Source organism: Gorilla gorilla, chromosome 7, assembly GCF_029281585.2.
Source record: "Gorilla gorilla gorilla isolate KB3781 chromosome 7, NHGRI_mGorGor1-v2.1_pri, whole genome shotgun sequence".
Lineage (NCBI taxonomy): Eukaryota > Metazoa > Chordata > Mammalia > Primates > Hominidae > Gorilla > Gorilla gorilla.
In genome coordinates this window covers 128956280-128973243 of record NC_073231.2, presented here as the reverse complement: position 1 = coordinate 128973243, position 16964 = coordinate 128956280, and the positions used below count along the sequence as shown (strand labels likewise).

The window sequence follows — 16964 nt, the reverse complement described above, 5'->3', positions numbered from 1 at the left end:
TATTACCCAGGCTGGTCTCAAACTCCTGGGCTCAAGCGATCTTCCCGCCTCAGCTTCCCAAAGTGCTGGGATTAGAGGCATGAGCCACTGTGCCCAGCCACCTTCATTTCTTTAACATGATCTCTATCGTAGGGCATTTGCTTTCAGTCTTTTATAAGCAATGCTGTGCTTAATGCCACTGTATGTGCCATACAGTGTGTATCATTCTTCACATGAGAATACAGACTTGGAAATTCCTAAAGTGGAATTGCTGAGTCAAGAATACGTGCATTTGCAATTTCGAAAGTCAGTGCCAAATTAGCCCCCACAAAAAGTGTCTATTTACGTTCCTATGACTCGCGTAAAGGGATGCCTGTTTTTCATACTCTTGCCGCATATTATCAACGATTTTTAAAAAACCTTTAATCTAGGTGAGAAATGGTACTTCAACGTAGTTCCAATTGACATTACTCTTTCTATGAGAAAGATTAAGCATCTTTTCATGTTTAAGAACCACTTCTAGGCTGGGCACAGTGACTCATGCATGTAATCCCAACATTTTAGGGGGTTGAGGCAGGAGGACTGCTTAAGCCCAGGAGTTTGAGACCAGCCTGGGCAACAGAGCGAGACCTCATCTCTACAAAAAATTTAAAAAATTAGCCAGGTGTGGTGGCACACACCTACTACTCAGGAGACTGAGGCAAGAGGATTGCCTAGGTCCAGGAGTTTGTGGCTGCAGTGAACTATAGTCACACCACTGCACTCCAACCTGGGTGACAGAGCAAGATCCTGTCTCTAAAACAAAAAACAAAAATAAACAGAAAGAACCATTTTACCACTGTAAACTGTATATTACATTGTTTATCCATTTTTTTTTTACTGGCTGGTCCTTTACATGTTTATTTATATAAGCGCTTCATACATTAAAGAAACCAGCGTTTCATTTGTCATATTTTGCATAGGTTTTTTCAGTTTTACATGAGTCTTTGTTTTGGAAATTATTTTTACATGTAGAGATTTTTATTCTTATCAACCTCTTCTGGATATGTCATACTCAGAAAGGTCTTCATTACCTCTGGGATTATAATTCTCCCACATGTACTTCTAATACCTGTACTGTTAATTTCCTTTTTTTAACTTTCTGTTTTGAAATAGTTTTAGATTTACAAAAAAAAACTGCAAAAATAGTAGAGTTATTGTATACCTTTGACCTAAATTCCCCTAATGTTAACATCTTGCACATAGTACAATGATCAGTACTAAGAAATTAACACTGGCACGATGCTATTCACTAAATTATGGACTTTACTCAGATTTTACTATTTTTCCACTGATATCATTTTTTCCGTTATTTCTTTCATTTCACCAACCCCAGATTCAACATTACATGTGTTTTGTCTCTCTAGTTTCTTCCAATGTGAGAATTCCTTAGTCTTTCCTTATTTTTCATGACGATGCCATTTTTGAGGAATATCAGTTATTTTCTAGATTGTTCCTTAATTTGGGTTTGTCTGATACTTATGATTAGAATGAGGTTACATATTTTTGGCAAGAATATCACAAAAGTGATGTGCATCATATTGACATCTTATTACCAGTCATTTTATTTATTTAATTTTTGAGACAGGTTTGCACACTGCTGCCCAGGCTGGAGTGTAGTGGTGCTATCATGGCTCACTGCAGCCTTAATCTCCACACTCAAGGAATTCTTCCACTTCAGCCACAAGTAGCTAGGACTATAGGTGTGTGCCACCATGCTCAATTAATTTTTAAAAATTTTTTGTAGAGGTGGGTTTCTGCCATGTTTCCCAGGCTGGTCTCAAACTCCTGGGCAAGTGATCGGCCTACCTTGGCCTCTCAAAGTGCTGGGATTACAGGCATGAGCCACCACGCCTGGTGTACTAGTGATTTTAAATGTGCTTACTTGGTTAAGCTGGTATCTGCTGAGTTTATCTACTACAAAATTACTATTTTTCCATTTGCCATTAATAACCATCTTGGGGGAGATATTTTAAGACTATGCAAATATCCTGTGAATCCTAGAATTTTTTTTTTTTTTGGAGACAGAGTCTCACTCTTTCGCCCAGGCAGAGTGCAGTGGTGTGATCTGGGCTCACTGCAGCCTCCACCTCCCAGGTTCAAGCGATTTTCCTGCCTCAGCTTCCCAAGTAGCTGGGATTACAGGTGCATGCCATATGCCCAGCGAATTTTTGCATTTTTAATAGAGATATGGTTTCACCATGTTGGCCAGGCTGGTCTCTAACTTCTGACCTCAGGTGATCCACCCATCTTGACCTCCCAAATTGCTGGGATTGCAGGCATGAGTGACCGTGCCCGGGCACTCCTAGAACTTTTGTCCAGTAGTTTTAGCATCAATTGGTGGATCTTGCCTCCAATAATTATCACTGTGGTGTCCCAGTGGTGATTTTCTATATCTCTAATTCCTTCTATATTTATTAGAACTGTCCCTTCTCCCTCATTTATATCTTTATTTATTCAATTATTTATGTCAGGATGAACTCATGGATATTTATTTTATTCTACAAGTTATAATTGATTGTTATTTATTTTGTTCCTCAAATTGTTCCAGCTTTGGCCACTGGAAACTTTTAGGTTGAGTCATGTGCCCTTGTGACATGCCCATCCTTTCTGAGCACTTCCTTACTTTATGGCACTAAAAGATGCTTCACGTTCATCTTGTATTTTCCCCACACCACTAGGTGTGCTCACTGTTACCAGGGTGTCATTGTTAGGCATTCTTGGTAGAAAGAGCTTGGAAATATACGCATGTATACTAACTCCTGCATACATGCATATCTATATTTCTTTCGTGTCTATTTATCTGCATATATGTTAAGAACTAACACTATCGATTCCAATCAACTACTGCAAGATTCATTCTAGCCCTTTTGCTTATTTATCTTCTTTCTCTGAGAGTAAGAAACCTGGCTCTCGTCTCTATTTAGCTATTTGTATACAAAAAGTGGCTTCTATACATAAAGTAGTTTCAGACTTGCTAACTCCACATTTATTTCTAATACTTTGATGGTTTTGTTTTTTTTAAAAAGGAATTAAATCTCTAGTTCAAGCAGAATTTATATGGTGTAAGATATGAGGTATGCTTTCAACTTTTTCTAGATGGCTAGCTAGTTATTCCATGTCATTTACTAAATAACCCATCTTTTCTTCATTACTTTGAAATGACATCTTTAAAAGCAAGTCAATTTTGGAATGCAGCTGGGTCTATTGTTAGACTCTGCATATCTATTTATATGTCAGCAGCAATTTCAATGCTTTATAATAGCTTTTAATATTTTTAAGGCTAATTCCCTTTCATTACTGTTTAAATGTAAATTATTTTTCTGAGTATACTTTATAGTTAATGTGGCAAGCAGAATAATGCAAACTGTCCCCCTCCCCAAAAGATGTCCATGCTCTAATCCCTGTAATCCATGAAGATATTATTTTCCATGAGATTTTGCAGATAGGATTAAGTCAAGCACCTTGGGGTGAGGGCATTAATCCTGGACTACTTGGGTAGGTCCAATCTAATCACATAGGTCCTTAATATCAAAGAACCCCTTCCTGGTTGTGGTCAGAGGGAGATACGACTACAGAGGAATGGTTAGAGAGGTGCTTTGAAGACAGAGAAGGTGGGTCTGAGTCATGAAATATGGGAAACCTGCAGAAGCTGGATAAGGCAAAGAAAAGGATTCTCCCCAGAGCCTCTAGAAGGGAATGTGGCCCTGCTGACACTCTGATTTTAGCCCAGTGAGATCCAACCCATGGTGAACTTCTGCCTACCAAACTCTAAGGATAAATTTGTGTTGTTTTTAACCCACGACATGTGTGGTAATTTGTTATAGCAGCAATAGAGAACTAACATAGTTAATGGAGTTAATAAGCTATGTCAGACATTTTTTATTATTCGATACAATACTCAGAACAACCCCAGGAGGGAGGGATTAGCATCATTACTGAGCCTAGGACATGGAATTCCAAAGAATGTAAGGAAATCCTCATTTTTGGAAGGGCTAGAAATCAACCTAAATACAAGAACATGTTCTCCTAAGGATAGTACTTTCATAATTACAAAAGTTACATATTCAACGCTGAGTTCCCATCTTTTGACTGACTCTCAGACTGACAACAAATAAAGACTAATAACATCCAGTGTCGGTGAAAACACAGTAACACTGGCATTTCTCAGGGTTGGCAGAATTTTCTGAGAGAGAGAACAAATGAATAATTTGACCTAGTAGTTTCAATTCTAGAAGTCTACACAAAAATATTCACACAAGATATTTATGAGGGTGTTTATTATAATATTGTCTGAAAAGCAAATAAACTTAAAATAACCTAAATGTCAATTAACAAGATGAAGACTTAAATCCTGAAACGTCCATCCATGTGCTTTTAGAAGGAAGCAAACCTACATATACTGAGAGACAGAGGTCCATGATAGACTTGGAAGTAAAAAAGAAGATAAGCAGCAAAATAGTATGTACAGTATGATTCCATTTTTGTTAAATGTATGTGAATACTTTTGCATTATATACATACAAAAATATCTATACAAAAGTAAACCAAACAATTACCTCTAGCAAGTCAAACTGGGGCTGGAAGAGATGCTGATTTTTTCTTTATAATCTTCTGTACTGTTTGAATTATTTTACAAAGAAGGTATATTCGTTTTGTCATTGAAAATGAATACTTTAAAGTTACTTTTAAAAATACTGTATCACAGGCCGGGCACAGTGACTCACACTTGCAATCCCAGCACTTTGGGAGGCCAAGGCAAGCAGATCACCTGAGGTCAGGAATTCCAGACCAGCCTGGTAAACTTGGTAAAACCCTGTCTCTATTAAAAACACAAAAAATTAGCCAGGTGTGGTGGGGGGTGCCTGTAGTCCCAGCTACTCTGGAGGCTGAAGCAGGAGAATCACTTGAATCTGGGAGGCGCAGGTTACAGTGAGCCAAGATGGCACCACTGCACTTCAGCCTGGGCAGCAGAGTGGAAACTCCATCTCAACAACAACAACAAAAACAAACAGAAAACAACAACAAAAAAACTGTATCACAAAAATTTCAAACATATATAAAACTAGAAAGCACAATCATGCCCCATGAGCCTGTCGCCTGGGTCCAACAATAAATCCATGTTTTATTATACTTCTTTCATTGACTATATCCCTTCAATTTTTGGCTAGACTATTGTAAAGCAAATCCCAGACATCATGCCACTTTACTCTTTAATACAGAAGTCTATAACTCTTTAAAAAAGTGGAGGAGGGATGATTTTCTTATGTAGTCACAACGCCACTGTAATGTAAATAAAATTAACAATTATTTTGTAGTATTGTTTCATAATCAGGCAAGACTCAAATTTCCCCAATTGTCTAAACGAGACTCACTCGTTGATCCATTTTTGTAGCAGAAAAAAAAGGCTCACTCATTGAATTTGGTTATCTCCCTTAAATCTCGGTCTTTTTTAATGTAGAATAATCCCTCCCTTTTGTTAAGTTACAATTTTGAATTTTAGTAGAAACAGAAATGTAAAATTTAAATTTAAAAATTTAGAAAAACAGAAATTTAAGAAACAACAAAAAATTGCTGTGAAGCCTTAACTAAACTAGGATTATAATTTGAAGTACACATACACAGAATTAGAGTTACAATGGTAACTTTAATTGTAAATGTACTAGTAGGCATATAAGTATATAAAGCGTAACAGCTTATTACATTTTATGAGAAACTTCAAATGATTTGAGCAACCTCTTGTCACTTTAGGAAGATCTTTTGGAAAATACATCTCAAGAAGGTCCCCATGTATACACTGTATTTAGGTAGAAAACATCAAAATTATTTCTCTGATAATTTGAATTTTTAATCAAATTTATAGCTTACACTATGATATTAAAAGTGTTACCTCACTCTTTCCCAAAAAGCAGAGCAGTATTATAATTAAATTCATTTGCTCTTAATGTGAATGTGAACAGAACTTAATGAAAGAGTGAAAAAATCCTAAAATATTCTGTTTTTAAGTTGTACTACTGGGGATAAGGAAGAAGCATCAACAAGTACCCAAGAAAAGCATTCATAATTTAGAAAGTCTAAAATCCTAGGATACGCAAAAATTATAAGAAATTTTAGATACCTTAAACAGTTACTTGAGTAACTTTTACTTATTGATAAAATCAGTTCTTCATTCCCTACAGTGAGGGGGTCAACAGAAGGAGAAAATGTTTTCTACCTTGTCCTCTGAACTCAGGAAATTTATTATTTCAGAAGAATGCACAAAATCATCATTTTTGAAGTAATGTACTCTCCTCTTTTAATTCCTTCGGCATCTGATGAGAGACTTCACTCTCTAACCAAGATATTTATGGCTTTCAACCTAGAATATGAACCTAAAAAGCAAAGGCAAGGCACTGACGGTCTACACTGGTATTCTGACAAACGTCTGAACTGTGATGTTATCTTACACACAGACAGGAAGCATAGTAAGTGTGAAGACCAAATAGAAAAAGTAAGCAAATTCCCATCTCTAAGTCATCTCTTAACAAAGTTATCTGATATTTTCTCTAATTGAAAAGGGCAGTATATTATGTATTTACCCTTTGACTCAGCATCTAACATTTATGAATCTATTCCAAAGATACACTTAATAGAAAAAGACTTATGGGCCAAACTAACTAATGCAGCATGCTTGTGACAGCAGAAGATTGAAAATAATCTACATGTTCATTAAGGGACAGGCCAAATAAATAATGGTGCATAATGCAGGTATAAAAAAAGATAAATATTTCTGTACATTGCTTTAAAATGATATCCAGAATATGTTGTTAAATTTAAAAAGCAGAGTACAGAAAAGTGTAATAGTATACAATCATTTACCTAAGGAGGTAAATACAAACATATTTGTAAATACAAATAAGATATTTGCTAAAAGGATGACTTATTGGGAGGAGAAGTAACAGGACAAAGGAAACAGAAGTCAGCCTGTTCTGAATGTACCTTATTTTGTAGATTTGATTTAGAAAACATGTAAATGTTTTATAAAAGTATAAAACAAATTAAATTAAATACAAAAATTTTTCAAAAAACTGAAAACGATGAAACAAATTAACCTGTGTAGTGAGCTAGTGGCATTATCATATGAAGAGGAGTTATTTCAAGTCATTTTAAAACAATAATTTGGGCTGGGTGTGGTGGCTCACACCTGTAATACCAATACATTAATACCAATACATTGGTGGTAGAGGCAGAAGGATCACTTGAGCCCAGGAGATCCAGATGAGCCTGGGCCACATAGTAAGACTTCATCTCTACTTAAAAATAAATAAATAAACTAGCCAGGCATGGCGGTGCACACCTGTAGCAGCTACTTGGGAGGCTAAGGGGGGAGGATCGTTTGAGCCCAGGAGTTCGAGGTTACAGTTAGCTATGATTATGCCATTGTACTCCAGCCTGGGTGACAGAGCAAGGCCCTGTCTCAAAAAACAAAAACAAAAATGAAAACAATAATTTGATTATATATGCCTAGTGGGATATAACCTAAGGACAAAAAGAACTATAAAAGATATTTTGGACTGCTTTCAATAATCATAATATTCACATTGTTATTATTTATATAGTTTTTATTATACAACATAAATATATGGAGCTTAAAAACCACTGTGTGAGTGTGTGTGTGTATGTGTGTTAAAGAAAATAAGGAATTATGTCAATGCTGTTAGAAATCAAGATTTTTAGCATAAGAAAAAAATACAAATATAAAATCAAAGCAGCTATGCAAATTTGTAATCTTAAATCTGAATTGAAAATATTAGTATGAACTCCTGGTTCTATGTACTGAAAAGGTCTGTATGTTCAATCTGAGTTCATAATCAATACACTGATTGCTCTGGGGAGCTCCAAGGTAATAAGTTTACTATTCTGAAAACTGTTTAAAAAAAAAAATACCAAGCATTTAACTTGCCTTTTCCTACATGGGTTGTATCTTCCGGTAACCAAGTAGTTGATCCTAAGAACTTTTTCGTTGGAGAAATTTCCCGTTTATAAAATGACAAGGAACAGAATTATATTATCACTGTTTTGCTAATCTCTGGTGAAATAATGGATCTAGGCAATAATCATCAATGGACAACAACATCACGAAGAGAGAGACAGCCAGGTATTAATTATAATCCGCCTAACAGAAGTATATAAAACCACCTAGGAAGTTTTCTTGCAAGCCAAAGAAACAAATACCAAAGGGGGGAAATAAAAACCTTGACTCAGATCAAGCCCCTAGCTCTAACTGCCAGTTTATAGTAAATTCAGGAGAAAGAGAAACATGTTAAACAATACTATGAAATAAAATCAGTAAAATCCAGAACATAGAGGGCTGTATGGGTTAAATGACCTGGTTTCTCCAACAAATAAATTGTAAGAAAAAAAGAGGTATCAGAGTCTATAGATTAATCTCAGTGGGGTATCAACCAAATGTAATGTGTACACATTGTTTGAACCCTGATTTGAACAAGTTTACATAAGAAAATTTTTAAGACAATCAGAGGAATGCTGATTGAATATTTGAACATACTGAAGAATTATTAATTCTTTTTTGTGTGTCAGTATGATAGTGTACTTATGTTAAAGAAAAAGAGTCCTTATCCTTTAGGGATACATATGTATATATTTAGCAAGGGGAGTGTGTGTATGTTGGGATGTGGGGTGTAGAGTGAGTGGGAATATTCACCCAACGTGATTGGCTATGAGTTGGCAATTGTTGAAGGTGGGTGATGGGCATGGGGATATTTGTTACATTTTTATTTATGCTTGAAATTTTTCATAATAAAATCATTTTTAAAAAAAGTCTTCGGCTCTGGAACCTGGGCTTAATCTTAGCTCTATCGCTGCTGTGACTTGATCATATTTCCTAGTCTCTCTATGCCTTAGTTTCTTTACCAGAAGTCAAATGTGCCTAACACATGAAAAGCATGTTAAAGGATGAGCTACTGTTATTATTAACATTTACTGGATGCTTCCTAGGAATGGACTCTAGCATATGCATTCTAAAAGAGATTCTCATCTAACTTTCCCGATAGTCTTATGATGTTGGTGTTATTACCCCCACTTTTAGATAAAAAAAATTAAGGCTAAGAAGTAAAATAACACGTCTTACATCACAATCATTAAGTGGTAGAATAAGAATTCAAAACTAGGTCTTTTGCCTTCAAATTCAAAGCTCTTTCCACTATGCCTCTGTACTTTTTTTTTGAGATGGAGTCTTGCCCTGTCGCCCAGGCTGGAGTAAAATGGCGTGATCTCAGCTCACTGCAACCTCTGCCTCCAGGGTTCAACCGATTCTCCCTGCCTCAGCCTCCCGAGTAGCTGGGATTACAGATGCCCGCCACCACACCCAGCTAATTTTTGTATTTTTAGTAGAGATAGGTTTCGCCATGATGGCCAGGCTGGTCGCCAACTCCTGACCTCAGCTGATCTGCCTGCCTTGGCCTCCCAAAGTGCTGGGATGTTCTTTTAGATTAACTGAAAGAGTCCTATTTTCTAGAACACAACACAAACTAATATTCACATGTAATATATGTGTATGTACATTTTTAAAATTAAACCAACATATCACATAAGGATAATCAAGCTGACAAAACAATATTTTATAAACAGGAGATTTTATAACATTGCAATTATTAGTTACAGATCTCATACACATTGCTGCAATATATAGAACATACCTCTGTAATACTCTGAGTAGCTTCCTACTTTTGATGGGGTATTTCTTCTGAAGGTTGAGAAATGCCACATGAGTCCCCTTATCTATGAGGGTACTAAACGCAGTATGATTTTCAGGCAGTTGTAGCAGAGAGCGCCAAATGAACATTCTGAAATAAAAATATATTTTAATCCTCCCAATTTTTTTGAGTGAAACTGATGTAACATACAGAATTTAAATTGTACCTGTATTTTGTTGGATATTCACCATAGCCTTTTAATAAGATTTGTAAACGCTTTTTGTTTAATCCATCTGGTAATTCATTCTACAAAGAAAAAGACAATATTAATAAATGACACAATCATTAAAACTGAAAAGGTGACAAATGGTAATCTAGTCCACAGTGACTTCCCAACTTTAGAAAACAACACATAGTAAGACATATTTGTGTATCATAGGTCTTTTCCCCACTCCCCTCTCTCCCTCTCTTGAGCATGCATATACATAGCCAATAAAGTTCATGATATAGTACCTTCCCTAAACAAGCTTGACAAACTTTTTCTGTAAAGGGCCATGATATGCTTTGGCTCTGTGTCCCCACCCAAATCTCATCTTGAATTACAATCCCCACAATCCCCACGTGTTGAAGGAGGGACCTGGTGGGAGGTGACTGGATCACGGGGTAGTTCCTCCATGCTGTTCTCATGATAGTTCTCATGAGATCTGATGGTTTTGTTAAGTGTTTGACAGTCTCTCCTCCACATATTCCTGTCTATCCTTCTGCTGCCTTGTGAAGATGCCCGCTTCCCCTTCACCTTCTGCCACGATTGTTAAGTTTCCAGAGGCCTCCACAGCCATGTGGAACTGTGAGTCAATTAATCCTCCTTTCTTTATAAATTGCTCAGTCTCAGGTAGTATTCTTTATGGCAGTGTGAAAACAGACTAATACAGGCCAGTTAGTAAATATTTTAGGTTTTGTGGGCCAAGAAGAAAAATCAAAATTATATATTTATATATAACTACTTAAAAATGCACAAACCATTCTTAGCTTGAATAGCCAAATTAGGCCCATTGGCTGTCATCTGGGACTCCTGCATCAAGAGCAATCCACTCTGACCGCTCCTCCCCCACCTCTCTCTTTCCTTAAAATTCTAGGCAATTCCTAGCATTAAAGCATCAAGGACAAGTCTGGCAGAAAAACACGTTGGAGTTCATCATTTTATCCTAACAGACATCAGCTCCTGCTGATAGTCCCTTATATCTAAGACTTTTAAGTCAATTTTTATCTTAATAAAAAATATTTTATAGAATTTAGGATTATAAAGCTGTTTTCATATATTATCTCAACTGGATCTAACAACTATATGAAACAGATGAAATGTCTTCCTTTATTTGAGAAAATGGGAAAATCAGAGAAGTTTGGTGAATTGCTTATGGTCACAAATCTGCTAAATCTTGGCTCAAGACTCAAAGCCAGACTTTCTGATTCAGTTTAGTGCTCTTTTTACAAGAAACAGGTAGTCCAATGTAAGAGAAGGGTGAAGGGAAAACCTAAGATGATGGTGAATGAAGATACTTGAGTGCCATGTTAAAGGTATAGAGGGCAACTAGAACAAATGAGAGCAACATGATCCAGGAAGACTGACTTTGTCATCAAGATACCTGCTGCCATTGAAGCTTCTTTTTAAACAAAGAAAAAGATGCCCTGGGGAGTTTGGCCTCAATTTGACCTGTCCTTGTCCTGGCCATGAGCTGATAAAGTTCCTTCTTTTCTTTCCACGTGCTAATGCAAAGATTAGTCGAGGACTTGCACTTCACCCCATCGAAGTGTTCTACTTTGACCTACTTTTTAGAACTGGCTATGGTTTCCTTGGAAGCAGCTCCATTCCTTGACATATTTCTGTAGGATATCCACATTGGATCCACACTACAATGCTGCCAGATATCCTGACATGATGAGCCTTTTACTTCCCAAAGTTACTCATGACCATTCCCACCAGTTTTCCCAGAAAAGGTCCTGCAAACTCTGAAGCCAGAACATCTCAGAGATACCATTCAGCTTATCTTTGCATTAAAGCATTCATTAAATAGCAGCAACATTGCCCAGTCTTTACACAACTAGGCTAGGCTTGTGTCTGCTATTCAGTTTTTTCTTTAAAGAAGTAATATTTTGTTTAGAGTTACATGAAGAAGTTATAAAACTATAAAGAAAATCAAGGGCATAATTAACACAAAAGTGAGGACAATGGTTATGTATATGGGGTAGGGAGAAAAATGTGATAGGGGATAAGGACACACAGGGCTCCAAAGCTACGGTAATGCTCTATTTCTTCATGTGGAAATGGGTATGTGCAGAAAAAAGTGAACACAAGCCGGTCTGAGCCTGCTACCCTTAGAAGGCTTACTTGCAAGGTCAGCCTTTGGCTGGTGTCTAGAAGTTGAATTTCAGGAAAGTTCTCACCACCCCTAGAACCAATAAAGAGTGGCTCATTGTGCTTAAACTGTTTGTACAATGTGGTTTATGCTTAATGCCCGCCTTCCTTCTGGGAGTCTGAAATTTGAAACCTGTTAAAACAGCGTACCTACAGAACCAGCCTCTAGTAAAAATCCTGGGCACCAGGTCTCTAATAAATTTCCCTGGTAGACAATATTTCACACATATTGCCACACATATTCATTGATGGAGGAATCAAGGATGTCCTGTGATTCCAGTGGGAGAAGATTCCCGGAAGCTTGTGCCTGGTTTCTTCTGGACTTCACCCCATGTGTCTTTTCCCTTTGCTGATTTTGCTTTGCATCCTTTCACTTTAATATATTATAGCTATGAATATGGCTACATGCTGAGTCCTAATAAATCACCAAACCTAAAGATGGTCTTGCAGCTACCTGACACAGGATACGCATGTAATCTTTTTATTACTTTTCATTAAGCTGTAATCTGTTTTAGACACTCTTCTGTATTGCAAATTTTACAATTAAAAAATGCTTAAAGAAAAAAGAAGTTGCAGTAGTCCCCACTGATTTGAGGAGGAAATGTTCCAAGATCCCTAGCGGATGCCTGAAACCTCACATAACACTGAACCCTAAATATATTATGTTTTTCCCTATATATACATACCTATAATAAAGTTTAATTTATAAATTAGGCACAACAATAGATTATCATAACTAATAATAAAATAGCACAATTCTGACAATATGTCAGTATCAGTACTTTTGTGCTCTACAGAAGTTTTTAAAGTAAAATAAAGGTTACTGGAACACAAGCACTGTGATACTGTGACAGTAGATCTGATAACCAAGAGGCTACTGAGTGACTATGCTAGACAGAATGATGAGTCATGTGCCAGGTGGAACAGAGCAAGATGGCAGGAGATTTCGTCATGCTACTCAGAACGGTGTGCAATTTAAAACTTATGAATTGTTTATTTCTGAAATCTTCCTTTGAATATATTTGGACCACAGCTGATTACATGTAAACAAAACCATGGAAAGTAAAACCATGGATAAGGAAGGACACTGTATTAAAATCAATGTGAAAAATATCAGGTATTATTAGTGAGAATATGGAGCAACTAGAACTCTCAAATACTGCTCGTAGGGATGTAAATCAACTACTTTTCAATCAACCACTTAGGAAAACTGACAGTATTTACTAAGTTAATCTACAGTGTATCAGTCGAGTAGTTATTCTGGGGTGGGTGGGGGTGAGGGAGAGAGAGCGTGGAATGGAGCAAGAAGCTGATGGTAATGTTCCAGTTTTTGATCTGGGTGCTGGTAACATGGTGCGTACATTTTGTGAAAGTTCACTGAGCTCTATATTAATGTGTACTTTGTATATGTGTGTGATTATATTTGTCATTAAAAAGTTTTCAAATCCCTTGAAAATAATGTGACTTCTCTATTAATAGCTATATTTTCTTTCTTTCTCAAAGTAATATGGCTGGGTGTGGCAGCTCATGCCTGTAATCACAGCACTTTGAGAGGCCAAGGTGGGAGGATCACTTGAGGCCAGGATTGAGACCATCCTGTGCATAATTTAGGTTACAACTTTATTCTCTTCATTTTATTCTCTTTAATTCCCAAGAGAGGGAAGAGTGGTGATGGCTTAGAAATCACAAGACTTGTCTACAGCAGAATCACGACAAAGTTTAATTACCAAATATTCTTACCTTTTTACTTTCAAAATCACCAGTCAGGTCTTGTTTTAATATTCTAGTTTGCATTTTGCTTTCCCTAGATTTTGCTGGCTGCTGTACTCTCCCTGATGTTACTTTCATCTTAAGATCACTGGAACTCAGTTTATTCTTGGGCAAATCTTCAATAACTTTCACTAAAGGCGGAGGTGGCTAAATGGAAAAATAAATATATATATATTCTAATGGATATCCTTGGAAGATAGGCCTGTTAATGTATGATTTTCAAAATTTGCTTTAATAACATGCCTTAATATGTAGAATTATTCTTCAGGCAAAAAACTTAAGTAAAATGTCTAGGAACATTTGCTTTGACTAATAAAGCAAATTTCTGCTGAATCCTTTTGAAGAACATAATAAAGATACATGATTAACAATAGCAATAAATATAATTATTCCTTGAAAGCTGGCCTTAAATCATTTAATACCAAATCATGTTTACACATACATGGTAAAGTTAGTATGGTGATTATTATCTACAGCAAAAAAGGTACCGTTAGAGGTATGGCCCTCTAGAATTCTGACAGAAGTACCCTAATATTCTTTGGGGTCAAGTGAAATTTCTAAGAGGAAACTGCCAAATGACTTTCTTCTAGAAGCATGGAACCTCTGCCCCTCCATCCCTTGGTTAAATGTTTTAATCTGCTTAGTGATCACTATTAGTTCCTTATTGTATCAACAGCTTAAGCAGTTCAGACAATGTGACTTAGAACCTATACTTTCATTTTTATGGGGCCCATCAAACACGGAAAAAAACCTGAACAACTTCAATTTACTTAAAGTAACATTACTCACTAGAACATTTTCTCCATAAACAATATTCTCTTTGAAATCAAAAGATCTTCCTTCTTCAAAGGAAGTGAGCAAATAAGGTAACTCAGGCTTTCTAAGTTCTAAATACAATTAAAACACAATGACCATTTACAGTTTATGATTCAATTCTTCAATTCATCTATGGGATGGGATTAATAGTGGTCTGACTTATGAATATTACCCATATTTAATATCCTTAAACTATTTTTTTACTTCAATCCATTCTTCTAAATTTTTATTAAAAACACATATATTCTCTGTAAGGTAAGCCACAGCCTGTGTTTACAAACAATAAATAGCGCTTCAATGCTACGCTTGGGGAACACTTTAACAAGTAAAATCTTAACAAAAAGCTTCAAAACACAGAAAAAAATGGCATTAAGTAGACCACAAAAAAGGTACTTGTTTACACCATGAGAGCTGAAATTTACTAAAATTTTATTAAAATTATAAAATTTTATTAAAATTAAAATTTATTAAAATGTCACAATTTCCCGTTTGAGCCTTATCCTCTACCATGAAGTATAACCTCCCAAAAAAGAACCTGAGAAACAACCTGACTTGACAAACCTTTGTAGTGTTAAACCTTCAACACTTAAGAATTCATTTACTCTATTACCACAATACCAGAAATTCTCCAATGACAAGAAAATAAAACTGGTAAAAATGAGACAAAGGTGAGTTATGATTTATAGAGAATAAAGAATTGAACATTAATGTAGCCTGGAACAGCCATAAAGACACTGATGGTACTGGGAATGTGTCAAAAAATAAAAAAGATCATTCTACTTCCAAGCTAGCTTTTCTATTCATGTGATATCAATTTGCTCAACAGATAACAAGCAGAAAGGAACTCAATGACTCATTCTTACCATAGTTTTTCTCAGCTCTCTGCCTGCCTCCATTAAGAAGGTTTGGCAAGGCTGGACGCAGTGGCTCATGCCTGTAATCCCATCACTTTGGGAGGCCAAGGCGGGTGGATCACCAAGGTCAGGAGTTCAAGAGCAGCCTGGCCAACATGGTGAAACACCATCTCTACTAAAAGTACAAAAATTAGCTGGGCATGGTGGCACGTGCCTGTAATCCCAGGAGAATTGTTTGAACTCGGGAGGCGGAGGCTGCAGTGAGCCAAGATCACACCACTGCACTCCAGCCTGGGTGACAGAGTGAGACTCCATCTCAAAAAAAAAAAAAAAAGAAAAGAAGGTTTAGCTAGTACTGTAAAACTGACTATTCAGAGGCTGAAAACTCTCTCAGTAAGAGCAGATATTAATACATTTTAAAAAATTTATTAATATATAGCACATATTATAATATAAAAATATATTTATATAGTATACATAATGATATAAAGAGCAAAACAGCAGCAGAGTATAATCCCATGTTTAGAGACAAGCATGCATACACACACATGTGCGCACACACAGAAACATATATGTATAGTTAATTCTCACTATTTGCAGTGGTTCTATAAAGTTACCATGAACACTCGATTAGTGAATACTGAAACACTGCTCCTAGGGGAAACACAGAGTCAGGTTCCTGAGAGCCTCATTAATCAATCAATACATATATGTGTGTTTCTGTTTAAAGACATCTTATTTAATACATATTGCTGATTCCTTATCATTGAACTCACAGCTTAGCACTATAACTCATTTCTGAATGAGTTTATTTAACACATGTATTTTCTCTGTAAGGTAAGCCACAGCCTTCCTGTGTTTAGAAACAATAAACAGCGCTTCAGCGCTACGCTTGGGGACCACTTTAAGCAGTAGAATCTTAACAAAAAGCTTCAAAATGCAAAAAAAAAAATGGTATTAAGTAGACCACAAAAAGGATACTTGTTTACACTATGAGAGCTGAAATAAGAAGACAGAGTGTTGCCTCGTTTGACTTCAGCTGGGAACAAGCGTATCTGGTGACTCAAATTTTCACTGCTCTGTGCATGTCCCTGAATGACCATGAAAGCACTGCAACTATTAATTTTGAAGTTACAAATAAATTTTAGTGAGCAGGTGAATTCTCATGTATAGAATGCACAAATAATGAGGAGTGACTATATATATTTACACACATAGAAAAGAAATTGGGAACGTATAAATCAGAATCTTCTGAGAATGGTGAGACTTTCAGTGATTTGTATTTGTCTGTTTGCTATTCTGTATATTCTTATTTTTTTCTGCAATAAGACACTACTTGTATAATTTTTTAAAAGATAAAACAAAAAGGAGGAGGCACAAACTTTTTTTTAGAATAAA

General features: G+C 36.2%; 1 protein-coding gene across 20 annotated transcripts in view; it reads right to left on the bottom strand.

Annotated features, from left to right (window-relative positions):
* TBC1D31 (TBC1 domain family member 31) overlaps positions 1 to 16964 on the bottom strand; it is a 95808-nt gene that overhangs the window by 45731 nt on the left and 33113 nt on the right. For 19 of the 20 annotated variants that reach the window (XM_055348708.2, XM_019032459.4, XM_055348706.2 and 16 more), the window contains 3 exons: positions 13867 to 14043; positions 9940 to 10019; positions 9717 to 9863 (listed from right to left, as the gene is read on the bottom strand). In XM_055348708.2, coding sequence (XP_055204683.1) covers positions 9717 to 9863; positions 9940 to 10019; positions 13867 to 14043 — 404 coding nt within the window. Of the gene's footprint in view, positions 1 to 9716; positions 9864 to 9939; positions 10020 to 13866; positions 14044 to 16964 lie in introns of those variants that run through there. The other variant, XM_055348711.2, reaches the window with a different exon arrangement.